Source organism: Phyllostomus hastatus, unplaced genomic scaffold, assembly GCF_019186645.2.
Source record: "Phyllostomus hastatus isolate PE091 unplaced genomic scaffold, TTU_PhHast_1.1 phas_contig_17, whole genome shotgun sequence".
Classification (NCBI taxonomy): Eukaryota; Metazoa; Chordata; class Mammalia; order Chiroptera; family Phyllostomidae; genus Phyllostomus; species Phyllostomus hastatus.
The window spans coordinates 821,481-847,689 of record NW_025333664.1 but is presented as its reverse complement, the minus strand read 5'-3'; the positions used below and the strand labels follow the sequence as shown (position 1 = coordinate 847,689).

The 26,209-nt window shown below is 69.5% G+C and overlaps 1 protein-coding gene across 1 annotated transcript; it reads left to right on the top strand.

Moving 5' to 3' along the window:
• The first annotated feature begins 6,710 nt into the window (after positions 1 to 6,710).
• Positions 6,711 to 25,692, top strand: NTSR1 (neurotensin receptor 1). The gene is made up of 4 exons (XM_045833675.1): positions 6,711 to 7,415; positions 21,955 to 22,156; positions 24,427 to 24,517; positions 25,443 to 25,692. Exons 1-4 carry the CDS (start codon positions 6,711 to 6,713, stop codon positions 25,690 to 25,692), a joined length of 1,248 nt encoding a protein of 415 aa, XP_045689631.1.
• The last annotated feature ends 517 nt before the right edge of the window (positions 25,693 to 26,209 follow it).

The window sequence follows — 26,209 nt, the reverse complement described above, 5'->3', positions numbered from 1 at the left end:
TTCCACCCACTTGTCCACTGAGCCTCCCCCAAATTATTTTAAAATATTACTTAAAAAAGTCAGCCCCGGCTGGTGTAGCTCAGTGGTTTGAGTGGGGGCCTGCAAACGAAAAGGGTCACGGGTTCGATTCCCAGTCAGGGCACAGGCCTGGGTTGCAGGCCAGGTCCCCAGCAGGGGGCGCACAAGAGGCAACCACACATTGATGTTTCTCTCCCTCTCTTTCTCCTTCGCAGCCCCTCTCTCTAAAAATAAATACATAAAATCTTTTTTTAAAAAAGAAAAAGTCAAAGATCCCTCATCCGTCGATCCATCCACCAGTGAGGCGAAAATGGACAGAAATGTCGGCATCAGGTGACTCCCAGGACTCGGGAGGGCGGCCAGCCCCAGCCTGGGGACCCGGGGACTCGGGGCCGCGGGAGCCAGTGCGCTGGGAGCCGGGCAGGGACGCCCCCCAGGCTGGGGTTAGGGTCCTCGGTGATCCTCAGGAAGTCATGGTGAGGCCCTGGACATGTTCTCTCAGAACATTGCTCTTCCCCCTAAGGAAGTGGGCTGGCAGGAGGATCAGCCCGAGGCAGCCACCTGCTGTCACCAAGCCCATCGCTGGCTGTCACCGGAAGAGGCCAACCGTCCCCACAGGGTTCCACGAGGCCAGAGCCACTCAGGGGCTGACATCGTCATCATCAGAGGGGACGAACCCAGTTCGTGTGTGACGCCCTTGTCATCTCCGACTCATCACAGAAAAGCGACACCGCGGCCTGCTCTGCCCGCCCTTCTGCCGTCTGCCTGTCTTCGGGTACAAGGGATGCAGGACTCGGTGGCACTGGCCCCTGCAGTGACGTCTGAAGTGCCCGTGGCCACCGAGCTGGGGTGCGGCCGGTGGAAACACAGGAGGAAGGCGGAGCGAGCCAGGGAGCTCCGGGAGCCGCAGGGTCGGAGACCGAGGGTCGGGGTCTGGGGCTCTGGGCCTCTTCCGTCCCCGGCTCTGCCCGGAGCCAGCGGAGCAGTGAGCATAGGGCCCTGAGAGTCCATCTCGGCGACACGTCCATCCCCAGACCCGCCCCAGGCCCGCAGGAACAGCGGCTCTGACAACCGGGGCGGGAGAAGCGAGGCCAGCCCTCCCCTGGCCTCGCGCATGGGCTCTCAGGAGGAGAGACCCCAGACCCAGCAGGACGGGCGGGCCTGGGGCAGGTGGAGTTGGGCAGTGGGGAGGGGGGTCCCCGGATGTCTCCGCCTTGGGTCTGGACGAGCAAAACCAACAGATGTCCCCTCCGGGGCCGGGGCCAGCTGTTCCGGCAGAGCGGCTCTGTTTGGCCTGTTGCGGAGAGTAACGAGGGAGCAACACATGCCTCATCCGGAGGACCCGGCTGTCAAACAAAAGTGGCATTTGGAGGAGATTACAGGAGCCAGACGGAGCTCCCAGCGCCGCGGAGCACGCCGGCCGCGCGGCTGCTCACCCGGCGGCAGCCGCAGGGAGGGAGGATAACAAACACGCCGCGGCCCCCGGCCCTGGCGCCCGACGCGCACGGGCGCGTGTTTCACACACGCGGCGTGTGCGCGCGCGCGTGCCAGGGTCCAAGGGGCTGGGGGTGCGGCATCACCATAACAACGACGCAGCGCATTGATACCTACGGTGGGGGGCGGGGGGACCCCTGCAAGTCCCGTCCGCCTGGGCGCGTGCGTGAGGCGGGTCCTCGCGGACCGCTCCTGTGTGCCAGGACACTTGTCCCCTCAGCCCGCTCCTGTGCCCCCGCGGTGGTGTTTTCCTAGAGGCCGGACTGCACAGCCGCCCTCCGTGCGCAGACACGGGCTCCAGGGGATGGACCAAGTGTCCGCAGGGCCCCGCCCCGCCCCAGAAAGGGCTGCCCGGGGTCTGCGCTGCAGAGGGGCCCTCGGGGACACCTGCGGATGACCCGGGTCCCCTCTGCTCTGTGTCGAGTCCCCCGAGAAAGGAGCGGCTTCGCGCCCACCTCGCGTTCACTGACGGAGAGAAAGCAGCGCCCCGGGGCACGGCCACTGGCTGCCGCAGCCCCTGGTCGCTCCCAGGGCCCGAAGGAGGACCAGTTCAAGGTCAGCAGCTCCAGAGGAGCCTTCGGACCCCCTCGGCCCGGCCCAGACTTGCTGTGAGGGCTGCACCTCGCAACCCCCAGGCCACCCGAGGGGGGGGGCCTGCTGCGGCCTCTGCGGGGACCCCTCCTCCTCCCCCCTGCCCGGGCCGCCTGCCTGCATCCCCTCCCCCACACCCCCACACCTGGCTCCGTTCCCCGTGGGTGTCGCCTTGAATGACAGAGCTCCGGTGGAGAGTGACAAGAGAGACAGCCTTCAGGTGTCACGTTCAGAGCCCGCGAGGAGTCACAGGCAGAGGAGCGGCGCCCTTCCTCTTCCACTCAGGTATTTCCAGGCGGCCTGGCGCCGACAGCAGACAAAGGGGGAGCGCCCGCGTCTCGGGGAAGGGGCTGCGCCGCCGCCCGAGGCCGCGTCTGTGCCAGCTCCGTCCTCCCCTCCCCACCACCCCCACCCCCACCCCTGGGCCCGGAGGAGTCCCAGGGCCCAGGGCGCAGAGAGGCTGCCGCCCAGCTGCCCCTCCCTGCCTCTCCCCACCCCCCCCCCCCCGTCCGGACGCGCCCGCCCTGGACCCCACCCCGGACCCCACCCCCAAACCCCAGGACCCGCCGTCCCGGTCTCCTGAGCGAGCGACCGGAGAAGTAGTGTCAGCGGCGCGGGAGCCTCCGGCGTCCAGTGCCGGGTGCGCCCGCTGCCCGCCTGCCAGACGGAGCCGCAGCTCGGAGCCTGCACCCGAGCAACAAAGGCCGGGCCTCCCCGGCGGGCGCTGGCAAAACGCCGCTTCTCCTCGGAAACCGAGCAGATGGGACCGCGTGTCCTTCCGCGTCGGGCGTGCGCTCCGGTGGTTCGTCTTCTGTCGAGAGCAGACCCGCCCCAGAAAACGCCTTCCCGGGGGTTGGCACCTGGAGGCCTCTTTCCTGAGGCCACGCCCCTGTCACAGGTGCCCGCAGCCACCCGGCAGCGCGGGCCGGGTCGTCTGTGTTACAGACGAGGAAACCGACGCTCCTGCTGTTTTGCCACCTCGCCCTGAGCGGGCGGCCAGGGGAGCGTGGTCGTGGGGACTGAGAGCCGCCGCCCGCCCGGCCTCCCGCCCTGCAGCCCGCGTGGCAGTCTGTCCCTTTGGTTCCTCCCAGAGAGCACGGCTCCGTGTCCAGGAGGGGCCACTTGGGGACGTGAGGCACGAGGAGGTGGTGGCCGAGCCTCCGAGGTGGGGGCCTGGGCCGGGCCAACAGCCGGGATGCAGCGTGGGCGCCGCAGGGCGGGGGGTAGGGCCCGGCCAGGCCCGGCCCCTCCCCCGGCTCCAGCCTCACCTACGTCTGAGCAAGGGCTGGTCTATTTTTAAACCCTCCTCGGAACACTGCGCGCTCTGGAACGTGCACCGTTTCCACGCCGCCGCCGGCGGGAACGTCTCCAGCTAAACACTGCAGATCCTGTCCGTTCACGTCCTGAGTGTCTCAGTGACCCCGCCCCCCACCTGCCTGCCACCCTCAGGAAACACAGTGACAGTGACCGTGGTGTCGGCCGTCTGGGGCCACTCGGTTCACCGCACCGTGTGGAGTGGATAACCGGCACACGCAGGGTTGTGGAGTTAGTACTTTATTTTTTTTAGAGAGAGGGGAAGGGAGGGAGGAAGGGAGAGAGAGACACACACACACATCGCTGTGAGAGAGAAACAGCGATGGGTTGCCTCTCGCACACGCCCAACTGGGGACCGAACCCCCGACCCAGGCCTGTGCCCTGACCGGGAATTGAACCGGCGACCTTTTGCTTTGCTGGACGACGCCCAACCCGCTGAGCCACACGGGCCAGGGCGTGGACTTGTTTCTTAAGACTCGGGACGAAGCCCTCTCACAAGCCAGAGTTGCCAGTGGTGGCGTGGGGACCGGAGGAAAGAGAGGGACCTCGTGATGCACCTCGTGACGCTGGGACTCCGAGAACCGGGCTCTCGCAGCCCGAGAGGGAAGGAGGGGCCGGTCCCCTCCCGCCCCCGCCCCCGCCCCGGCCAGCGGCCAGCGGCCCCCCACAGCCGGGAGCCTGTTGGAAGCCACAGAGGACACGGCATGTCCCGGCCGTGGGCTCCGGCCGCGGTCTCGGCTCTTCCTCTGGGTCAGAAGAGTCCTCGGAGCCCCTACCGAGTCGAGCGCAGGCGGCCCCGGGGTCTGGGGCGGCTGGAGTGAGCAGAGGAGGACCCGGCTGCTCAGAGACCCCGGGGACACTGGCGCTGTCCCAGCCCGTCCCCTCCCTCAGCGAACCGCCTGCCTCGCCCGGGGAGCGGGACCCTCCTGAGCGGATCTGGGTCCTTGCTGCCCACTGGCGGGCCAGCTCCGGTCACAGGCAGTGGTGGGCATGGCGGGGTCGGGTGGCACCCCCCCCTCCAGGCTCCCCAGCCAGCCGCAGCCCCACCCGGTCAGCCCTCCCCCAGGGCCAGCCAGGTGGAGTTGGCGGAGTGGCTGCGCGACCCGGCTCCGGGGGTGGGGGGGCCTGGAAGAGCTGCCCCAAGCCGGACGCCAGGGAGCCGCGACCAGGGCCCACCGCCTGCCCGCTGGGCGGAACAAGGCCCCAGGGCGACATTGTCCGGGTGCTTTCGAGCGAGCTGCAGTCAGTGATGCCCCAGGCCCCTCCGCGGCTCCGAGACAAACCTCCGGCGAGCAGAAAGGTCAGGGCTTTGAAAGCCAAACAGGGAGAAGAACAGTGCGTCCAGGGGCGGGCGAGGCCCTGCTCCCGTGGGCCGCTGTGGGCAGCGTCCTGGCAGCCACGGCTCTGGCCCAGCGAGGGGAAGGCCCCAGAGGCCGCCAGCTGGACCTTCCTCCGAGGGGCTCCCCGTTGGGGGGGGGGCGAGGGCGCCGTTGCTGGTGAGGCCGGACGTCTCCACAGGTCCCTGTGGCGGCACCGAGCGCCTGGGGGCCTGGAGAGGGCACCCTTCCTCCCTCCTGTGCCGCGGGCACCCGGGTCCCGACTCCGCGACCTCGTGACTGCTGGGTCTGTCTTCCGACCCGGCCCACTCGGGCCGGGTTTTACAGCCACCTCTGCTGGCCGGGGCACTCCGCCCGCCGCCCAGCAGCGTTCTGGGCACAGCTGCACACTGAGCGCCGACCCTGTGCCCCAGCGGCAGCCCGGACCCCGGAGCGTCCTGCTGTTCCCGTCAAAACCGAGGCACAGAGAAGGGGGGACACTCGCCCAGTGAAGTACTGGGGCCCCGTTCCAGCCCCCGTGGCCCCCCCAGCTGGCCGTGCTGGCCTCAGGCGGGGGACGCTGCTGCTCGCTTTGAAGCTAAGCGTTTGGCTGCGCAGTTTCCCGCGCGCGCACGCCCTGCCGAGAACACGGGACTCGGTGAAGCAGGCAAGCCCAAAGCCGGCTGAAAACCGGAATACATGCGGACCCAGGTCGGCCATCAGTCAGCTCTTGAGGCTGAACTTCACCCCGGGGCGGGGCGGGGCGGGGCCCTGAGCTGGGCGGGGCTTCCTCCGCCTCGCCCCCCTCCCTCACCGCCCCTCCCGCCACTGCCCGCTTCGTTTCCTATTCCCAGCATCGCAGGTGCAGCCAGCCAGTCCACGCGGGGACAGGGCGGGCCCCGAGGCTGTGACCCCAGCCCACCCAGCACAGGGTCTCCGGGCTACTTCCGAGGGCCAAATCCAGACAGGGATAAGGTGGCCGCGGTGCCGGCGCACACCCGCAGCGGACGCCCCAGGGCGCTGGGATCAGGAACCCCGCCCGCCTGGGAGGGCTGCTGCTTTGTTCCCTGCTCTCGGCCCCCTCACCCACCCGGCTCAGTGTGCAAGCGCCCCAGGGCGCCCGGCTTCTGGCACCGCGCAGGCGCCCCGGGGGGGAGAGGCGACCCAGCCACCGCAGCAGGAAAGCCCCATGGACCCCTCTTCCCCGCTGAGCGAGCTGGGGGTGAGAAGGGGGCGGCTCCTTTCCTGGGGGCGGGAAAGTTGGGAGGACTGCAGCGGAGGGCGTGTTCCTGGGGGAGGGAGCTCGGAGACAGCCGACATCCCTACGCGCCCGCTAGAATCCTGTTCCCCCGAGCGCTCAGCGCGGCCGCGATTGCCCCTGCGGGCGCGCTGGGCCGACCGCCGGCCCTGCGCTCGGGCGGGGCGGGGACAGCGTCTGGGGCCGCCTCCTGCCTCCTCCCTCCTCCGGCGCCCCCCAGGCTGGGCGCACCGCGTAGCCGCCGACTCAGGAGAGGCTCCGGGGCCGGGAGAGCGCGGGCGCAGCGGGAGGTGTGCGGTGAGGGCGTGCGCGGAGGGCGCGAGCGAGGGAGTGAGCGCGGCGGCGGCGGTGCGTGCGCTCCGCTGGTCGCCACAGGTTCGCCCCGCAGCCCGAGCCGGGCGGGAGATCCGGAGGAAGCCGCCGCAGGATCGGAGCCCGGAGGGAACCCGCAGCCCCCGGAGCCTGGAGTCGGAGGAGGAGCGGGAACCACAGCCCACGGTGAGCGCCAGCCCTGATCAGGGGTCAACCGCGGTCGGGGTCCAGCGCTTCCCGCCTGAAGACGCGCCCCATCGCTCTTTGGCGCTCTCGCCTGGGGCTCCCCCCATTCTTCCCCCGTCGGAGAGACGCGCCCACCTTCCTCTGGACTCCGAGCGGTGGAGGCGCCAGACAGAGCCTGGACCCGACGAGCGGCGCGCGGCACCCCGCCCAGCACGCCTGCCATGCGCCTCAATAGCTCAGCGTCGGGCTCCCAGGGCGCGGACCGCTTCCCGCTGCCGCCGTCGGGGCTGGATGAGGCGCTGCTGTCCCCAGACCTCCGCAATGGCTCTGGCAACGCGTCGGACCCCGCGGGGGCCTCTCCCGTCAGCGACCTGGACGTGGACACGGACGTCTACTCCAAGGTGCTGGTGACCGTGGTGTACCTGGCGCTGTTCGCGGTGGGCACGGTGGGCAACGCGGTGACCGCGTTCACGCTGACGCGCAAGAAGTCGCTGCAGAACCTGCAGAGCACCGTGCACTACCACCTGGGCAGCCTGGCGCTGTCCGACCTCCTCACGCTGCTGCTGGCCATGCCCGTGGAGCTGTACAACTTCATCTGGGTGCACCACCCCTGGGCCTTCGGCGACGCCGGCTGCCGCGGCTACTACTTCCTGCGCGACGCCTGCACCTACGCCACCGCCCTCAACGTGGCCAGCCTGAGCGTGGAGCGCTACCTGGCCATCTGCCACCCCTTCAAGGCCAAGACCCTCATGTCCCGCAGCCGCACCAAGAAGCTCATCAGCGCCATCTGGGTCGCCGCCGGCCTCCTGGCGGTGCCCATGCTGTTCGTCATGGGCCAGCAGAACCGCAGCTCCGACGGCCAGCACCCCGGCGGCCTGGTGTGCACCCCGTTCGTGGGCACCCCTGCCATCAAGGTCATCATGCAGGTGGGCAGCCTTTTTTGGGGGGGCTGGGAAGAAACCGGGGTCTCACCTGGGCTGAGTCCTCAGGGAAGTCCCAGTGGGCCTCCTCCCTTCACCCCAAAAGCCATTTCCTGTGCGTGTGCCCTGAGATGCCTGAGGCCCGGGAAGAGGATGCAGGAGGGGCGGGGCTCGGGAGCAGCCAACCCCGCTCCAGGTCACCTTTCACCCCGGGGGGCTGCCAGGTAGCCCTGGTCCAGCCCCCTCCTTGTGTCTCGGAGTCTGGGAGCGAGGGTCACGGCCGCCCTGGGGGCGCCAGTGTCCCCGTGTGCCGGCCTCCCCCCAGGAGGGTCCCTTTCCTGGGCTTCTCCAGGGGCATCCGTCCCAGGAGGCCGGGTCTGTGTGTCTGCAGCAGGCACCTCCACCCCGGCTGTCCGGCCCCGCCCACACGCCCGGTTTGGCCTCAGTTTCCCCGCAGGAGCCCCGACCCTGGCAGGCAGAGGGCTCGAGGGGCAGTGGCGGGAGTTCCGGCAGGTCCCTGTGCCCAGCAAAGCTCCACGGTGACCCCGCCATCCTGGCTGGGGAGATCCTGGGGCGTCTGGGCGTGGTGGCAGGTGGGGGGGCCACTGTGTGAGGCAGACAGCCCTACAGCCCAGCGACCAGCCGCCCTCGAGGTCTGAGCAAAGCGCAGGGAACCCAGCCAGGTGGGACCCGCCCCGGTGACCGGCTGGGAGGAGGGGCCTGGCAGGGCAGGGGGTCCACCTGCCCCCGCCCCCCGCAGAAGGCTGTTCAAGCAGAAGCTGCCAGGGAAGGGCACCCACAGAGGAAGGGCCGGCAGAAATGGCGCTGGGAATGGCACAGTGGCCCCAGGACGTGGGTGGCCACGGCAGTGCAGGGCAGGATGGGGGTGCAGGCGAAGGAGGGTCTGGGCGAAGGGGAGGGCAGAGCCTGCTGTCCCCGGCCCCCCCCCCAAGCCACACCCGCCTCCCTCTGGCTGCCGCCTGGGAAGTCCAGTGGGCGGGGCCGGCAGAGGGGGCAGGGGCTGTGGCCGGAGGCTGCAATAAAGCTAAGGCTCCCCCCTCACCTGTGCTGAGAACTCGGATCTGCAGGTGCCCCTGAGTGGAGAGGCCCCCTTGCCCAAGGGGCTTCTCGGGGTGGGGGCAGTCAGAGGAGGGCTGCCCCCCGCCCCCCACCTTCCCTGCGCTCCAGGCGAGGGCGCCCGCGGGGAGTGCAGTCACCACCCCCTTCTCCGAGGCCTGTCCCCGTGGCCTGTCCCCCGCCCCTGTCTTTGACCGGCTGTGCCCAGGGGCCCCTTCCAGCCCCTGTTGGGGGGTCAGGGGCAGCAGCCACACCACCGGCCTTCGAAGGTGCAATGCCACGGCAGGGTCCGGTGGGCAACCTGCTGCCCAGCCGGAGACGCCCCCACGCAGACCCCGAGGGCTGGGTTGGGAGTCGTCGAGGTCTGTCCTCTTCAAACCCGGGGCAGAGGGGGCACAGCCCCCCCCCAGAGAGCACCCTCTTCTGACCCCCACGGCCTCCCCCCCTTTGTCCCACAGAACAGACACCTCGCTCTGCCTCCCAAAGGGCCACCGCTCTGAGTCCGTGGGGGGTGGCTGCGGCACCCAGAGCCTGGGCCATGTCCCGGCCACTCGTCCCCGGGCGTCCACAGTGGCCTGGCCTTGCTCCCACACCTGCATGTGCCGAACGCTTGCGGGCTTCCCAGCGCCCTTGGGGGCTCCGGCTGCGCCGGTGGTGGGCCGCTCGTGAGACGCACATCCCCGTGTCCGAGGGCGACGGCTGCCTGGGGCTCCAGTGTCCACCCCGGGCGGCTCCTCCGGCGTTGCTCACGGGGACGTGGCCTCGGCCTGCGCCCTTCCTCTCCTCCACCGGCCCCCACCATCTCGGGACACGGTCCCCTCCCCCGGGGAGGCTTCCTCGGGGCTCCCGGCCACCGGGCAGATCTGGGCACATTGCCACTGCTTTTAGAGTGACTCCTGGCCAGGGAGGGGCTGGCTGCTCTCGTCCCCATGTGTCCCCCGCGTCCTGTGGGTTTGGGGGTCCCGTCGATCTCGGGGTCCCTTTCCACAATAGGGTCCCTCTCGGCTGCCACGCTTGTGGCCCTCCTGGACACTTGCAAACAGGTCCTGTTTGGAAATGAGGTGGTTTGGCGATGAGATTTCCGAGCGACGGTGAACCATGGTAAACATGGGGGGGGGCACTGCCGAGGGCATCGGGGCCTGGGGACGAGCGAGGGGCTGAGCAGAGCCAAGGGGACGGCGGAGGCAGGGCGGCCCGAGTCAGCAGGGCGACTGCCGCGTCCCCGGCCAGTCCCTGCCCCGACCCCGGCCCTCCCAAACAGACCGTGGGTCAGGATGGGCGGCAGGGGCAGAGACGCCGTGTGTGAGCGCACGGCCGTGTGCCCGTCCCCAGAGGAAGTGCCCCCCCAGCGTCTCCGAGGTGCTGGCCGTGCCCGCGTGGCCTTGCCCTCGGGGGCTGAGTGCTGCTGGGTCCCCTGCCGTTCCGGCCGGCCCCACGTTCTGACCTCGGAGGCGTGCCTGCTGCGACAGGTTCCATGCCGGTGGCTCCGGAGGGGGCCGGGCCCCTGTGGGGCCCCACGGAGAGGACCCACCACGCAGCCGGCAGCCCGCAGGGCCGCGTGCAGAGACCGGCATCGCCAGGGAGGGTCCTGCGTGTGTCGTGGCCGAGGGCTGGTCCCACTGTCGCCTCGTTACTGCCATTTCCGGGGGGCCCTCTCGCCGTCCACACCCACCTGCCCCCAGTCCACGCCCCCCCCCGTGGGGCTGAGTGGCATCGCGATGTGTCTGTGCGGAGGCCGCCCCGCGAGACCGGTGCACACCCAGTGGGGGACGACGAAACCAGGCCGCCGACCACCATCTCGGTGTCTCCGTCCCCTGGTGCCACCGGCTGCGGCCCGTGACCACCCCCACCCCCCACCCCCACGGGGGGACGGACGCCTGTTTCCGGGTCTGAGCTGTAAACCCGCAGGACCGTGGACGTGCGTTTTCCCCGAGCGCCGACCGGGGGTCACACAGACCCCCCCCTCGGGTGGCTTCCGGGATCCCCGGCTCCAGGTCTCGTGTCGAGGGCCGAGGGCTGTTCCGGGTCCACGTTTCTCGGGGGCGCGAGACACCAGGGCGTTTTCTGCAGACGGGTCCGAACGGCCGCGATCCTCCGACGTGGCTCTTCCGCCCCCAGACCCTTCAGCTGGTCTGGGCCCCTCGCCTTCCACGGGGAGCCCGGGGTCAGCGCTGCAGTCCGTGCGCGTCGAAAGCCTGCAGCGGTTCCGGGCGGTTCCGAGCGGTTCCGACGGGCCGTGCTGGACGCCGGGCCAGTGTGGGGCCGTGGCCCCCCGCCCGGAGCCGGTCACCCTCGAGGTCGGTGCCTGGCCGGTCGCTCGGGGCCCCTTGCCCTGACTCCAGCCACGGTTTTCAGTGGGCAGGTCCCCCACACGGAAACCCTTCGTCTTCGCTCTCGCGGTGGCGGCTGTCGGCCAGCAACACGCGTCCGAGTTTCAAGGTGTGGCGACGCCGTTCACACCTGACCCTGCGACCCTGCCCACCCTCCCACCTCACCTGCAGGTCTCTCTCTCTCTCTTTTTTAAAAAGACTTTATGTATTTATCTTTAGAGAGGGGAAAGGAGAGAGAAAGAGAGAGAAACGTCAGTGTGTGGTTGCTTCTTGCAAACCCCCTCCTGGCGACCTGGCCCGGAACCCAGGCTTGTGCCCTGACTGGGAATCGAACTGGCGACCCTTTGGTTCGCAGGCTGGCGCTCAGTCCACTGAGCCCTACCAACCAGGGCTGTTAATTGTAGCTCTGTTTTTTAAGAGAGAGAGAAACGCCAGTTTGCTCTTCCACTGATCGGTGCCTCCTGGGTGGATTCTACTGTGGGCCCTGACCGGGGATTGAACCGTCACCGGGGCCTCGCTCCGAGGGTTCCAGCCCCCCAGCCGCCCCAGTGGTACGCCCCTGCTCCGAAGGTCACGGTCAGGACAATGTCCTCGAGGACAGAAACGGGTGGGTGACGGCGGGCTCCCCTTGCGCGTCCCCCCCTCGGGGACCAGGGTCCCGCAGTGCGGCTCGTCCGGTGTCGTCTGCAAACCCCCGAGCCCAGCCGGGCAGCTGTTTGCACAGGAGACGCAGCCCAGGGCCCCCGGGGGAGTCTTCCGTGGACCTGATCTGTGGACCTGAAACGCCGCCCGCTCTCAGAAACGTCTGAGGTAGTTGATGGGGAGAGACGGCTCAGAGGGATTGTGGAAACGGTGTTGCGAAAGGGCACGTAAGAAAGCCAGGAACAAAGCCGGAGACGGCGGAGGCGGCGGCGGCGTGTTTGGGGAGAGCTTAGACAGAGAACATCTTTAGCCCTTTGTCTGCCGAGAGGTGGATTTACTGCGAATTCCAGCCCCTCCCCTTGTCCTGTGTGAGGACTGAACCTTCCCCGGAGAGCCCTGAGCTCCGGTGGCTCCAGAAACCTCGAGCTGCCTCCCACCCCTGAGCCTGGGGGAGTCCTGGGGGGGCGGCCGGGGCTGTTGGGGGGGACCCCTGTTTAGGTGACCCCTGAAACTGCTAGCGGCGGGCGCGGAGGGCGGTGTCCAGGGCAACTGTAAGTCCCCACCCAGTTGGCCGCCCCCCCCGCCCCGTGCTCTGGCTGCTGAGGGTCGGGGACAGTGGAAGTGCGTCCGGGCCGTGTCCCTGGGGACACGAGTCCCTGTGGAGACCCGGGCGCGGGGCCGGGCAGGGCGCGCTGCCCTGCAGCCGAAGGCCAGCACTCGCTGCGCTCTAAGTGAGCGGCCTGGGCCCAGCGCCCGGCAGGATGCTCGTGGACGGAAGCAGCTGTCCGGCCGGAATTTATTGCCCAGACCAGGAGAAGCCTGCACACCGGACCCTGCCCCTCCCCCAGGACCCCGGGCTGGGCTCACCCTCCACTCCCATCACCGCTGGCTGCTCCCAGAAACCCCCCGGGGGGGGGGCACCCAGTGGGGGCCCAGGGTCCTTCTTGAACTCACCCCCTGGAAAGTCCCCTCTGGACCGCCCTCAGTGTGGGGAGCCCCAAAACACCCCCTGTGTGTTCCCCCTCCAGCCGTGGGCCCGGGGAGGCCCGGCGAACTCGGGAAAAGCTCTGTGGCCTTTGCAGAACTCGCCGGGGATCGCCGGTGGTCCGCCCACCATCCCCGACAGTGAGTCAGGGGCGCAGGGCACAGGGCAGGAGGCAGGGCGGAGAGAGGACACCCCGGGGCTCCTGTGTCCTCACAGGCCAGCCGCCTGAGGCCCGGATGCTGCCCAGCCCCCGAGACCCGTCCTGTGGGGGTGGGCCGCCCTCCCGGGGGGTGTCCGCCCCCACTTCGGGCTGCGCGGCGTGGCGGGCGGAGGGGCAGGTGAGGGCCCTGTGCGTCCTCAGAGGCCCGGAGGGTCGGGGACAACCGGGCGGCCGCAGTGGGCGGCCAGACGGGCACTTGAGCGGTGGCCAGGGGTCAAGGGTCCCCCCCCCGTGCGAAGGGGCTTTTCTGGACCAGGGGGAGCCTCTGGAGTCCCCGCTGTCAGACTCGCCGGTGGACCGGACGCAGAGGGTGGCGGGGCGCTGAGGCCGGTCGTCCTGACCGTCTGCCCGAGTGGAGGACGCGTCGGAAGTGCCCGCGTTCGCGCGGGTCTGGGGAACCGCCCGACCCTCTCAGAAAGCTCCCAGGTGGCAGCGGGGCAGGTCCTTGCGTTGTGGGGACACTCCGTGACACCCTTCGTCACTAAGGCCACGGGGAGGGAGCTCCATGGGCCTCTGGAACGGACAGGCTAGCGGCCGGGCCGTGGTCACCAAGCCCTGCCCCAGCCCCGGGCTGACGGAACAGGGGCCAAAAGGAGCCGCCTGTGGCCTGGGACCCGCCACGCCCGACCGAGACCCAGCCGGGCCGGCAGCGTGGGACCCCAGCCCCTGGCGGCCTCCCCCAGCCGAGGGGCCCCTCCGGGACGGACGTTTGAAGCCTTGAGCACCGGTGTCAGCCTGCTCTGGGGGCACCTCCTGCTGCGTTTAATGGGACCCTTCCCTGACCTTTGAAACCAATGCACAAAATAGAGGGGGCACCCCGGGATCGTCCCCCACCCCGAACTGGGAGCTGGGGTCACGCTGCAGGAGCCACAGCCCGGAGTCAGGCCTGGGCCCCGGGGTGGGGGGGGGCGTTCCCGGGAGCTGGCCGCCCGGCCACGGCTCCCACCTGCACGGCCAATAAATCAAACTCGCTCTCGTTCCTCCCCCGGGGAGATGGGCGGCCACTGTGGGAGGGCGGAGCCCAGGAGGACGAGGTTCCACTGTGTTCAGACTCAGAGAGAGAGAGAGAGAGAGAGAGAGGGACGTCGGGGTGAGGGGAAGACATTGATCGGTTGCCTCCGAAGGGCCCTGACCGGCTGTCGAACCCGCAGCCTGTTGGTGTGAGGGACTGCACCCCATCCAGCTGAGCCCCTGGCCAGGGCAGGACGGGCTGTTTGTGGCCCAAACCAGGGAGGGGCCCGTCCCCAGCGGCAGAGGGCAGGCCCCGTGGGACCAGGCCCTCTGCAGGCCACCTGTGAGGGGCCCAGCGTCCCCGCTGGCCGCACACGGTCCCGGGAGACCCCCAGACCCCCGTTCAGGGCAGGCCCTTCAGCACGGGGAACCGCCTCACGGGGCCGCCGTGTCCTGCTCAGCCTGGGCCCCTCGGCCGGGGGCTGGACCGGTCTGCGGTCTGCGGTCTGTGGGAGCGACCTGGGGGTGGGCGCCCCTCCCAGCCACCTCTGGGTCACGACAAGTCCCTCCTCCCCTCCCCCGCCCTCTGTCCCGTTGGGGTCGGGGTCGCAGTGGGCGGCCCAGGCAGGGGGACATGCCTGAGTCTGAGGGAGAGGGGCCTCTGGCAGCCGGCAACTTTGAAGTTCCGGAATGTTCTCCAGTGAGACGCCACCGTGGGCCCCGGGTGGAGCGGCGTGGCGCCGGGGCAGGCGGGGTGCGGAGCGTCGCGGCCGGAACGTTCTCGGCGGCGCTGGACCCGCAGACGCGGGGGCTGAAGTGTCTCCGGCCGCGTGTGGACGGGACCTCGGGAGGAGACGCGTCAGAGAAAGTGTGTCTGGAAGACCGGTCTCACCAGGGGAGCCGCCCCCCCCTGTGGCCCCGGCAGCCCCGCCCCAGGCTCCTGCACTCACACCACCGACCGTCTGAGCCCCGGCTCCTCCGGGCCGTCAGAGCCTCCCGCCGCGCCGGGCAGTCCGTCCGGCGTTGCTCCGGCTGTCCAGGTCAGGCGGAGAGTTCCAGATAGCTGGGCCTCAGTGGACACACTCGGGGCCTGGGTGGGCAGCTGGGGAGGACACGGCGTGGTGGTCCCGCTTCCTGGGGCGGGAGAGAGAGACACAGAGGGGCAGGGAGGGGCACCCCATGCTGCCGGCCACTGGTGACCAGGGTCCCGGCGGACGGGGAAGACGGCGAGACTCGGCCGGTGAGCTGGCCGAGGGCGAGGAGCCACGGCCGGGAGGGACACGTAGTCAAGCCACCACCTCGGCGAGGCCTTGGGACAGCCGGCACGGGGCTGTGCCGTCCCCGGCTCCGACCTTGCCGGCCACACCGCACAGGCTCCCCCGCCTGTGCGCGGGGCGCCGAGCAGTTGGAGTCTGGTGGGGGCCGGGGCGCGGTTTGCCCGGGGCCGCCCTGGCGTGGACGCCGCCCCCAGGGAAGGGGCTGCCTGTCAGCGAGGTCGTGCCGGGGCCCCCGCGACGAGGCCAGAGAGCCCCCCGGCCCCCTTCAGCCCCAGGAGGACCCCAGAAGGCGGCCTCACCAGAACCCGTCCCCCCCAGAGCCGCAGAAACGGGATTCTGTTGCCCGTCGGCTGCTCCCGCCGTGGTGCTCTGCTGCGGCCGCCGCGCTAAGACGGCCGCGGTCATTCATTCGTCCCCTCACGCAGCGTCTCCGTGACCGGGGTGGGAGGGGCGGGGGGCACCAGGCTCCGTCCCAGGCAGGAGTCCTGGGGGGCAGGGGGGTGGCGGGAGAACAGCCTGGGCCGCCCCAACGGCAGGACAGAGGGGAGGGCCCGGGCCGGGGCAGCGCCAGGTCTCGGGAAGCCGGCCGCTCAGAGGCCCCCACACGGTCCCGGCTCCGTGGCCCGCCCCGTCCACGGTTCTGCAAATTGCTGCGATTTGGGCGGCGGAAGAGGTGGGGCGGCGGCAGGGAGCGGAAAATGCCTCATTTGCTCTCCTCAAAGGGGGCCGGTGGTGCAGCCAGATTGCGGCTCTCGCCAACAAAAACCCCAGCGGCGCGGGCCTGGAGCTCTCCGCGCCTAACAAATGAACCAATTACGTCTTTGTGACAAACCGTTATTAGGAGGGAGATTAAATTTTTTTCGTGGGTGGAGGAACGGCGCAGACGCAGGGGCCGGGGACAGGACGAGACGCCCTGAGCAGCCTCCCCTCCTCCCCCCGCTGCCCGCTGCCCGCTGCCCGCTGCCGGGGGCTGCGGCCGGAGCCAGAGCCGAGGGCAGGGAGCCAGTCTGCGGGGCCGCCCCCCCCAGGGCTGGTCTCCGGGGGCTCCGGCCCCTCTTTGTGGGGAGGACGCAGCCCCCCCCAGGAGGGCCAGCACAGGGCGCTGGGCACTGGACCCTCCTGCTCCTCAGTCCGAGTGAGAAACGCAGAGTCTGGGTCCCTCGCTCGCCGCCACCCAGCGCACACACGTGTGTATGTGTGCACGTGTGTGTGTGCACGTGTGTGTGCACGTGTGTGTGTGTGCGCACGTGTGTGTGTGTGTGTGTGCGCGCGCGCACGCAGCCGCCGCTCCCCGTGCTCTGGGCCTACGGCTCGCGGAGGCCAGTGGCAGAGAAGCATTGTCTCGGGGCGGAGAGAAGGGTGGCCTTTCGCCGACGTGGCCATGCTGCCCGGGACGTGCCCTGGGAGGGGACGCAGGCGCCCCGCGGGCCCCCCGGCGGCCCTCGCCGGCCCCTCGTTCCTGCCGACCGACTTCGTCCTGAGAGGACCCCACCCAGCCAGGCTCTCCCGCACGTGGGGGCTGCCGGGGGGGCCGTGGTGCCGGAGCCCTAACCGCAGCCGTTCCGGGGAGGAAGCCCCAGGAGGGGGTGGCCGAAGGGGCACAGAGTGGCACAGTGTCCTGAGGGTCACACCAAGCCCAGGGGACACCAAGGTCCCCGCCAAGCCCAGGGACTTGGGAAGAAACAGCCGAATGCCGACTGGGCTGTGATGAGTCCCTTCCCTCCCCTGCCGGCCGCTGGGCTCCGGTCCACCCTAATCAGATCTACCTAAGGCAGGACGGAGCGCCAATTCTGTTGGCAGGAGCCAGGGCGCTGGGCCCGGAGCCAGGCGTCCACAGGGACCAGAGGGACCCACTCTGCCCGAGGACGGGAACTCGAAATCGCGCAGCAGCGGGGTGTGTGCTCAGCTGCCCACACGGTCACGTGCAGGAGAACACGCCACACCGTGGGGCTGGAGACGCGGCTGCTGGCGCGGACGGGCACACGGGGGGCGTGCGGCACAGGTGGGGGGGAGGGGGCGAGTCCCCAGGCCCAGCCAGGCTCCGGCTGCGGCGGGGAGGTGCCCTGTGCGCCGCCGGCCGGCAGCTCGGAGGGTCCCAGGTGTGCAGGCCTCGCCGCCCCGCCGCCTCGCCGCCGCGGGGTTGTGAACAGCCGCCTGCGAACCCACTCCCAGCGCCCATGCAGCCGCCACCCCCAGGGGTCCTGGTCAGGACCCGCCCCCAGCTCTCCCGGGCGGGGGGCCGGGGGGTGGAGCTCGGTGCTCCCTGGGCCTGACAGCTGTCCACCCTCAGCCTCCGTCTCACCCCAGTTCCGTCCGGCACGGGGTGGGGGCCGTGCGCTGGGGCCTGGCGTCCGCCCCTGCTCACTGCTCTGACCCCCACCCTTGCCAAGGACTGTTCAAGCCCCTTTGCTGCTGCTGGGCAGACGTCCCACAGATCTGAACATTTGCGGGGCCCTTCAGCCAGCGGACATTTGGAGACACGGGGAGAGGGCCCACGCCCCATTCTGGGAGGCGCAGGCGGGACCGAGAAGCAACTCGCCACCCGGCTGCTGCGTCCGGCGCAGGAGCTCTCGGCTCGGACCAGGGGCCCAGGGCGGGCCCTGGGCACGGCCCCGGGGAGGGGCCCCAGCCTGCCCCCCCACCCTACCCCCCAGGAGGACACCGCCCCGGCACAGGCACAGGGAAGGCCACCGCCCTGATCTGACCGGGAGTCTCCCAGCGGCCCAGCCGGTGCTGGGGCGGCCCCGCGGCCGGGAGCAGACAGGATGTGGCTCCCCAGGGGCCCTCGCGGCTGCGGCTCTGGTGCCCCAGGGTGGGGGGTGGGGTAGACACCCCGCACAGGGGCTGGAGCGCCTGCCTGCCCCTCCTCAGAGGGCGGGAGGGGCCTGGGGACAGGTCGGGAGCTCTGGGTGGCCTCTGCCCCTGGCTGGCTTGGTCCCTGCCGGCCCGGGTCTGCCCTACCCAGCACCCGCCCCACAGGGCAAAGTGGGCCGTATTGTCGTATTGTTGGGCACTGTCCGTGGTGCTGAATCCCGAGGCTCCTGGGACGGATGCCTCCCGTCCACTCAGGGTCCACACAGACTCTGGTCCAGCCTCTCCCAGGGGCCAGGGGCCAGGGGCCGGGGCAGAGCAGAGGGCCGGCCAGAGAAAGGACAGGGGTGGACAGACGTTCAGCCCGGAGAGGTCACCAAGGACTGGAAGTTATTCTCAAAAATGCTCCATTACCGCCCCCCGGAAGTGTGTCCCCTACGGGGAGCCGGGTGGGGGCACCCACCCAGCAGAACTTCGCGGATGAGAATGGATCTGGCTGTCGCCCCCACTCCCCGTGCTCCTCCGAGTCAGTTGCTCTGCGCGGGGCACCCGCCCGGACGTGCGGGTGAGTGCTCTGCAGCGGGTCAGACCGGGTCTCGCCTCACGGCCGGGCTCATTGCTGGGCCCGCGTGTCTCCCCCCCTACGGTGAGGGTGCCGGGAAGAAGGGCTCTTCCTTCCCATCTGGCCGCCCCCGTCTGGGGAGCCAAGGCGGGTGCCACTGGAGCAACGGGGCAGGATGCGGCCGGACGCTTCAGGGCGCGCCGCCAGCCGTCTGCGCTGTGCCGCCCCACCCCCGCCCCGCCCGGCTGATGAAGCCGCAGGCTGGGCCCCGAGGGTCCCGAGTCCTCCTGGGTCCGTGACGGTCCCACGGACACGTCGATCCCTGAGGCTGCCGGAAGGGACCCTGACGCCCGGCGGATCCGCAGACTGGTCCCCAAGCACAGGGGGCGGCGAGGGCTGCCGCCTGCGGCCACAGGAGCCTCGGCCCGGGGGATGGCCACGTGACCCGCCACAGTGCGGGGGGGCGGCAGCTTGGAGACGGCACGGGGCCCCCCAGCCCCACCGTTACCGCCAGAGAAGCAATGTCTGTAACACCCTTCCCGCATAAGCAGTTTAGGACCGTGCAAAATGCGCGGTGGGAAGCCAGCAGCTTCTACGCGTGGGTCTGAGGTGCGTGCGCGGCGCGGGGCAGGCGGCGCCCTGAGCGCGGCGTCTGGCCGACGTCGGCCGAAGGCTGCCAGCCAGCCGGGGAGCACGGGCTGGAGGCGCTGCATGCCCTCGGTCGTATCAGCCGGAGTCTGTGCATCCGACTCCCCTGCGGTGGGCCGGCTGAGCTGTGCAGGGCTGAGCCCTAAGCCGCACCCGGTCCACCGGGACCCCCTCCCCGTGGTGGCCTCTCAGGCAGCGAGATGGCCCCGTAGCCCCTCCAGGCCACACACCCCACCCCATGCCCAGGACGGCCCGTCTGCCCGGGACTCAGAAATGCCAGCAGTTCTGGGACCGGCGAGGGCGCCGCCCCAGAGCCCCACACCGGAGTTCCGGGCGCCGGTCTGGCTGTCTCCCAGACGCTTGTCACTGTGGCCTGCACGTGTCCTGCTGGGCAGCTGACCTTTGAATGCAGGGACCCAGCGGCACCTAGAGCATCAGATGAGGCACAGCTGAGGGCGAGGCGTCGCCCCGGACGATACTGGGGCGCAGGCGGGAGGCAGCCGATCCAGGCTTCTCCCCCACGTGGGAGTTTCTCCCTCTCTCCCTGAAATCCAGCAATGTGTCCTCGGGGAGGGTTGTTTAAAAGCCCCCTTCCAGCGTGCTCTCCCGGCCGGTGGGGCCGGTGCCCCCCACCCCGCCCTGCCCGGACCCACCGCTCAGCCTGTCCAGAAATGTCCTGGCTGTCCTCAGATTATACGGGGTTTTTTTCCACCGGAGTCTCAGCATCAGCCTGTCTGCTGCCACGTCACTGTCGTGTTTCATTGGGACAAATGCACAGGAGACACAGCTTGCTCGCGTCCTGTGTCTCCGTCCGGGGCCTGGCTCCCCCTCCGGCGGCTGTCCTCCCCTGTCCCCCGGAGGTCCTGCAGGTGGCTGACTCTTTGCTCGTCGATGGGGTGGGGAGCGGGCTGCTCCCCGGCCCCCAGACGTGGGGGGCAGGGGGCCGAAAAAGGGACCCGGCCCGAGCCCCCATCCCTGCCATGGGTCTTGCTGAGAGAAGGCAGACCGCCAGGAGTTGGGCACCCCCCCAGTCCAGACTCGTGTCCAGACTCTGGTCTCCAGGCTGGAGGGCGGGGGAAAGCCGGGGGCGGGGGAGGAGGCCCCTCCCCTCCCCTGGAGTCACCACTGGCCTGAGCACCACCGTCTCTGTGCCCAGGGCCCCCGGGTCTGCTCAGGTGGGCCTGCCGGGCCAGGGCCCCCTCCCCTCACACCCAGGACCTCCGGAGCCAGGGCCTGGACCTCTTCCAGCAGTGGGAGCCCCTGGGGACCTCGGGCCAGACCCCACAGCCCACTGGCCCGGCCCTGGGCCGCAGCCTGTGGCCCCACCCGACTGCCGGTGCTACTAGCTATTTATGCTGCCTGCCTGCCTGCCTGAGCTGCAGTATTTTAAATGTTTTGACGTTTAAAATCTGTGTTGGATACATTCGTTCTGTTTAAATCCTGTCCAGCTGCAGTGACTCACCGGGAACCCATTTGTCTGCTGGGCCGGGGCCCAGCAGCTCCCGGCTCCCCTGTGCAGCTCCCGGCCTGGCCCGGAGCCCCGGAGCCCCCCCAGAGCTGCCCCTCATCGTAAGGCGAGAGGCGGGCCGGGACAGAAAGCAGTGAGACCGAGGCCGGGGACAGCGCCCCCGCTGGGGGACGCGGAATAGCAGGGTGCCGGGCGCTGGGCCGGCCAGCGCGGAGAAGGCCGTCCTCCCGAGAGACTGGGCGGCCCGGGGCGGCGGCTGGTCCTCCGGTTCATCGCGGCCTCGAGCAGGTGGGGCTGGGGGCCAGCGGGGGCCCGGGTGGGGCCTGGCGCACCATGGGGGGCCCCGCCAGTGCCCCCGATGGCAGGACAGAGCCCCCCAAACACCTGGCACCTCTCACACTGCTCGGTGGCTGCGGGGGCTGCGCGGGGGCTGCGCGGGGGTGGGGCGGGGAGGTGCCGCATCCACGGGACAGCACCGCGAGTGACTGCCCTCGCCCTGCTGAGGGCATCACGGTCCTCCTGGTGGGGAGGCTCCGCTCTCACAGTGCAGAGGCGGCAGGAGGGATGCCTGGCGCCTAGGGGACCCCAAGCCCAGACCCCCCGCGCCTCCCCGGGCTGCAGCCCTTCCCAGCGGTCGCCGCGGGGGCCACCCAATGCGCCCGGGACTCGGAAGCGGGGAACGGGCCTTGGGAGCCAGCAGGTCGGCGGGCGGGGCGGAGCCGCCGCTGCCCGGCAGGGGGCGCTGCGGGACCTGACCAGCGGGGCGCCGGGACTCGACGCGCGTTCGAGCGCATTTACGGCGGATGAAATCCCTGCGCAGCTTTGACCCCCGCCAGGCCCAGGCCTGCTCAGCGGCGTGCACGGCCCGTCCGGGCTGCGAGCCTCCGCGCTGGTTCCCGCGGCCCGTCCCGGCTCCGCCGCCCGCGGTTCCGGTCCATCGTGAGCAGCAGCGCCCCCGCCCCCCGGGAGGAGGCCCAGCCGCCCCCCGCCACCATGCACAAGTCCAGCCTCAGCCCGATGCCCTGGAGGGCCTCGTCAAGTCCACGTCCAGCCTCTTCTGAGCAGTGACCTTGGCCGGCCCCTTGGCCTCTTCGAGCCCCGGTTTCCCAGATGTGGAGTACCGCAGGAGGGGCAAGCGCTGACAAGAAACCCTTCACAGCGCGCGGGGGGGCGGGGTAGGGCAGGGAAGGGTTTGCGTCCACCTGCAAACTGACCGCAGACGGTGGGGGACGCAGGCCTCAGCGTCCTGGCGAGAGGTTGGGCAGGGCAGCCTGGCGCTCAGGGGTGGCAGCCCCGGATGCTCTGCACCCAGACCTGGGGTCACAGGGCCTGTCCCCTGGCCACAGCCGGACACTCCAGAGTTTGCCTCCTCACCGCCTGCAGGCTCCCCCTGGGCGGAGGGCTCCCCCAAGGGCCGGGGAGGCTGCAGACCCGCTCTGAGCCGGGGGCTGGGTGCAGGCGGAGGCTCGAGTCGTGTCTGCTGCCGGCTGCCCGCTCCACCGAGCGCCTCCCACACTGGGGCCCGAGGCCCTGCCAGTGGGCCTGACGGGCTCTCCGCCCCCCTCTCTCCTTAGGTCAACACCTTCATGTCTTTCGTGCTGCCCATGGTGGTCATCTCCGTCCTCAACACCATCATCGCCAACAAGCTGACGGTCATGGTCCGCCAGGCGGCCGAGCAGGGCCCGGTGGGCACGGCTGGGGACAAGCACTCCTCCTTCAGCATGGCCGTCGAGCCCGGCAGGATCCCGGCCCTGCGCCACGGAGTCCGGGTGCTACGTGCGTACCCGCCGGGCCCTCCGAGGGGCAGGGGCGGCCAGGGTCCCGCGCTGCACCCCCAAACGGGGCGAAGTTTAAAGACCTGCAGAGTGGGGCATGTCAGGGCCGAGACTCAGAATGCGGGCTCCCCCAGGGCCGGTGCCGCTTGTTGCTGCATCCACTCGCCCATCCATCCACCATCCACCATCCACCCACCCACCCACCCATCCATGTATCCATCATCCATCCATCATCCGTCATCCATCCACCCATCCATCATCCATCATCCATCCATCATCCATCCATCATCCATCACCCATCCATCATCCCTCCATCACCATCCATCATCCCTCCATCATCCATCATCCATCCATCATCCATCATCCATCCATCATCCATGTATCCATCATCCATCCATCATCCATCCATCCACCCACCTGTCATCCACCCATCCATCATCCATGTATCCATCATCCACCCATCCATCATCCATCCATCACCATCCATCATCCATGTATCCATCATCCATCCACCATCCATCAGCCATCATCCCTCCATCACCATCCATCATCCACCCATCCACCCATCACCATTCATCATCCATCCACCATCCATCAGCCATTCATTCAATCACCCATTCATCTACCCACACTCCCTTGCTCACTCCTCAGGCATTCATTCACTCACTCACTCACTCACTCACTCATCAACCATGCACCCGCTCCGCAGCCCCCTGAGCACTGACTCTGGGTCAGACAGTGGCTCCCAGAGCTGGGGCGGCAGAGAGAGGCAGGGTCACCCCTCACTGCCTGCGGGAGCCCGGGCTGCGCCAGAGGGAGCAAACGCACGTCCCAGGAGCGCACACAGTGGGGAGCCTGAAGAAGCACATGAAGCCGCGCTCCGAGGAAGCGACATCCCACTGAGACCGGCGAGAGCAGGGGCCGGTCTCGGCCCCAGAACTGCAGGCTGGGGGCGCGGCTCTGCGAAGGCCCTGGCGTGGGGAAGGCTGGCGAGAAAGCCAGCCAGCGCGGGGAGTGGGGTCCCGGGCCTGCCCTCTGTGGCTGGCTTGTGTCACTGAGCGCCTGGCCTTCAAGGGGCGTCCACAGAGCCTGTGTCCTCAGGGGCAGGCGGGAGGCACCCTGCTCTCCGTTTCTGGAAGAGCTTCCACACCCTCTCCAGAGGGGCTGCACCGCTGTCTGTTCCCACCAGCGGCGGATGGAGTTCGCGGTTTCTGCACACCGTAGCCAAGGCCGCCTGCTTCTCCGGCTGGTCTGCGTCTCTCCGCAGCAGCCGCCCCGCCGGCTGGGAGGCCGAGCCTCACCGTGGCCTGGGTCTCCGTCTCCCCGATCCATGATGCTGGGCGCCTTTTCAGGGGCTCAGGGGCCGTGGGGTGTCTTCCAGGCTCGAATGTCTGCCCGGTGCTTTCTCGCCCATTTCTGAAGCGGGGTTTTTTTTTTTTTTTCCGCTGTTTTGTTCCTGAGTCTTAGAAGTCCTCTGCACTTTCTGGATGTTAATCTTCATCGGATCCTCGATTTGCAAACTCATTCTCCACCCTGTGTTGCTGCCCCCTCCGGACCGTGTCCCCCGGTGCAGAGGCGTTAACTCTCAGGCACAGAACCCCCGTTTTTTCCCCGTGCTGCCCAGGCCTTTGGTGCCACCGGCGGCGGCGCCAGGCGCCAAGTTGTGAAGCTTTTGTCCTGGTTTTCTTCAGGAAGTTTTCTAGTTTGCAGTCTCACACTTGGGTCCTCGATCCGTCCAGAGTTCATTTTTTGCATACTCTGTGCGTGCAAGGCCAGGGTCCGGCTCCGTCCCCATGCACGTGGGTGTCCGGGCTCCCAGGCACCGTTTGCGAAAAGCCCGTCCTTTCCCCACTGGACACTCTCCACGTCGGGACTCCAGCCGCTCGCCCCTCCAGGGAGGGCCCCTCCCCGGCCCCCGGCTCTCTCCCCTCTCCCTCCCGCGGGGCGGGCCCGCGTGGCTGGCTGTCTCTCTGCCGGGCCGCCTCGTCTGCCCGCTGTGGCTTCGGGGCTAAGACTGGAAACCAGGAGCGGCGTCCTCCTGCTTCTCCCGTCTTTCTCGGGGCTATTGTTTCGGCTACTCTGGGCCCTTGCACATCCCGTAGGAATTTCAGGGTGGGTCGTTTTTCTGTTTCCACGAGAAGCGAGACCAGGGTCCCGAGAGAGGCGGCACTGCGCCCGTGCGTCGGGCAGGCGGCGTTGACGCCGTCAGAGCCCTCAGCCACCGGCCGTCCCCCGCGCCCCCTCAGGCCCCTGTCCCTGTCGCTGTCGTAGGTGCTGTGGTCGTGGCCTTCGTGGTCTGCTGGCTGCCCTACCACGTGCGGCGTCTCATGTTCTGCTACGTTTCCGAGGAGCAGTGGACCCCGTGAGTACTGGGGAGCTGGGGTGGGAGTGCATGCCCCAAAACGGGGGCGTGGGGGCACCGAGAGGGGCAGCTCAGGGCAGGGGTGCGGGTCAGGTGTCCCCCAGCTGGGACCAGGCCAGGGGAGGTAGGAGGCCATGGAGGGACAGGCGGCAGCCGGAAAGGAAGGCAGGGCCTGGGGCCCTCCGTGCTGAGAGTGTGAGAAACATCCATCCTGAGAGGGACGGGCGGGAAGGGCCGGCTCCCCTGGAGGTGGGAGGAGGGGCGGCAGCTGGCCTGAGGGGGCCAGGGACTCAGGGAGGGCCACGCCCTTCACAGCGGGCCATTCTGCCCAGTGGGGCTGCTGGGCCCAAGGGGCACCGGTGCTTCACAGTGCAGGGGAACCATCAGGAGGACAGACCTAGGACCACTGTGAAGTTACAGGGAGCCCCAAATAACGGGTTTGCGAAACTCAGGGCTGCCTGTGGTGAAGTGAGCAGTCTGGTGAGGGAGTGAGGTCCCTGTGGGTGGAGGCAAACAAGTGAAGGGTGAGGGGCCCCGCTGTCCAGGAGGCCTGGAGGGGGTCCCTGCCCCAGCTGTTTGGTTGAGGCCTGGACCCGCTGAGCCCCGCAGCCCTGGGGCCTGGGAATCTGCACACAGAGGGGCAGGCGTGGGTGGGGGTGCCGCAGGGACAGGTGGGGATGGGGCCAAGCCGAGTGGCCACACCCTGTGCTCAGGACTCGGTGCCAGGCGGGACTGCAGTCAGAGCTTCCAGCTTCTCGGGAGAAGCCAGAACCTGGAATTCATTACGAAATGCCCTCACGCCCAAAAACGTATGACCGGTTTTGAGATCGTCGCCCCGAGCCGCCCCTCTGCAGGCGGCGGGGGCTGCGGAGGGCTGCGGGGACCACGGGCAGCCACGCCCCGTCTGAGCGCCCGCCCCCTGCAGGTTCCTCTACGACTTCTACCACTACTTCTACCTGCTGACCAACACGCTCTTCTACGTGAGCTCCGCCGTCAACCCCGTCCTGTACAACCTGGTCTCCGCCAGCTTCCGCCAGGCCTTCCTCGCCACGCTGGCCTGCCTCTGTCCCCCGGGGGCGCGCGGGCGGAGGCGGCCCGCCTTCTCCCGGAAGGCCAACAGCGTGTCCAGCAGCCACACCTTCTCCAGCAACGCCACCCGCGAGACGCTGTACTAGGGCTGGGCGGGTGGGGGCCGGCGCGGCCGGCGAAGGAGCAGGTGGGGCCGGCCGGCAGGCCCGCCTCCACCTCCACCCCGTTGCCCGGAGCCGGAATGAGGGTCAGCGGGGGGCCTGGGACGGGCGCCCCCACCCCAAGACCCCGTTTCTCTCAGCGGCTCCTCTCTCGCTGCCTCTCCCCCGCCCTCCCCATCCCTCCCTTCCCGCCTCTTGCAAAGCCGGAGAGATCGTTTCTCTCCCGGACCCCGAAAGAGCCTTTCACGAGAAGAAACTGGTGTCGGGTGAAAGGCAGTCTTATTCCCAGACTGACGGACATTTAGAGAGCAGAGACGAAGGCCAGGGGCAGCTGGGCGGGGCCTAGAGCAGCTGGGCGGGGCCTGGGGAGGCCGTGCCCCCCAGGTGGGCCCTGGAAGGAGCCAGGCTGGCAGGGTGTCCCTCTGCTTCTGGCCCAGCTCATGTGCAAGTCGGCCCCCAGAGCAGCAGGCACCGAGGGACCCCGCCTCTCCAGGCGACTCCT

Coding starts and splice junctions, on each gene's coding strand:
- NTSR1 (XM_045833675.1), top strand. CDS start 6,711: ATGCGCCTCAATAGCTCAGCGTCGGGCTCCCAGGGCGCGGACCGCTTC. Junction 22,157..24,426: donor CCACGGAGTCCGGGTGCTAC/GTGCGTACCCGC, acceptor TCGCTGTCGTAG/GTGCTGTGGTCGTGGCCTTC. Junction 24,518..25,442: donor TCCGAGGAGCAGTGGACCCC/GTGAGTACTGGG, acceptor CGCCCCCTGCAG/GTTCCTCTACGACTTCTACC.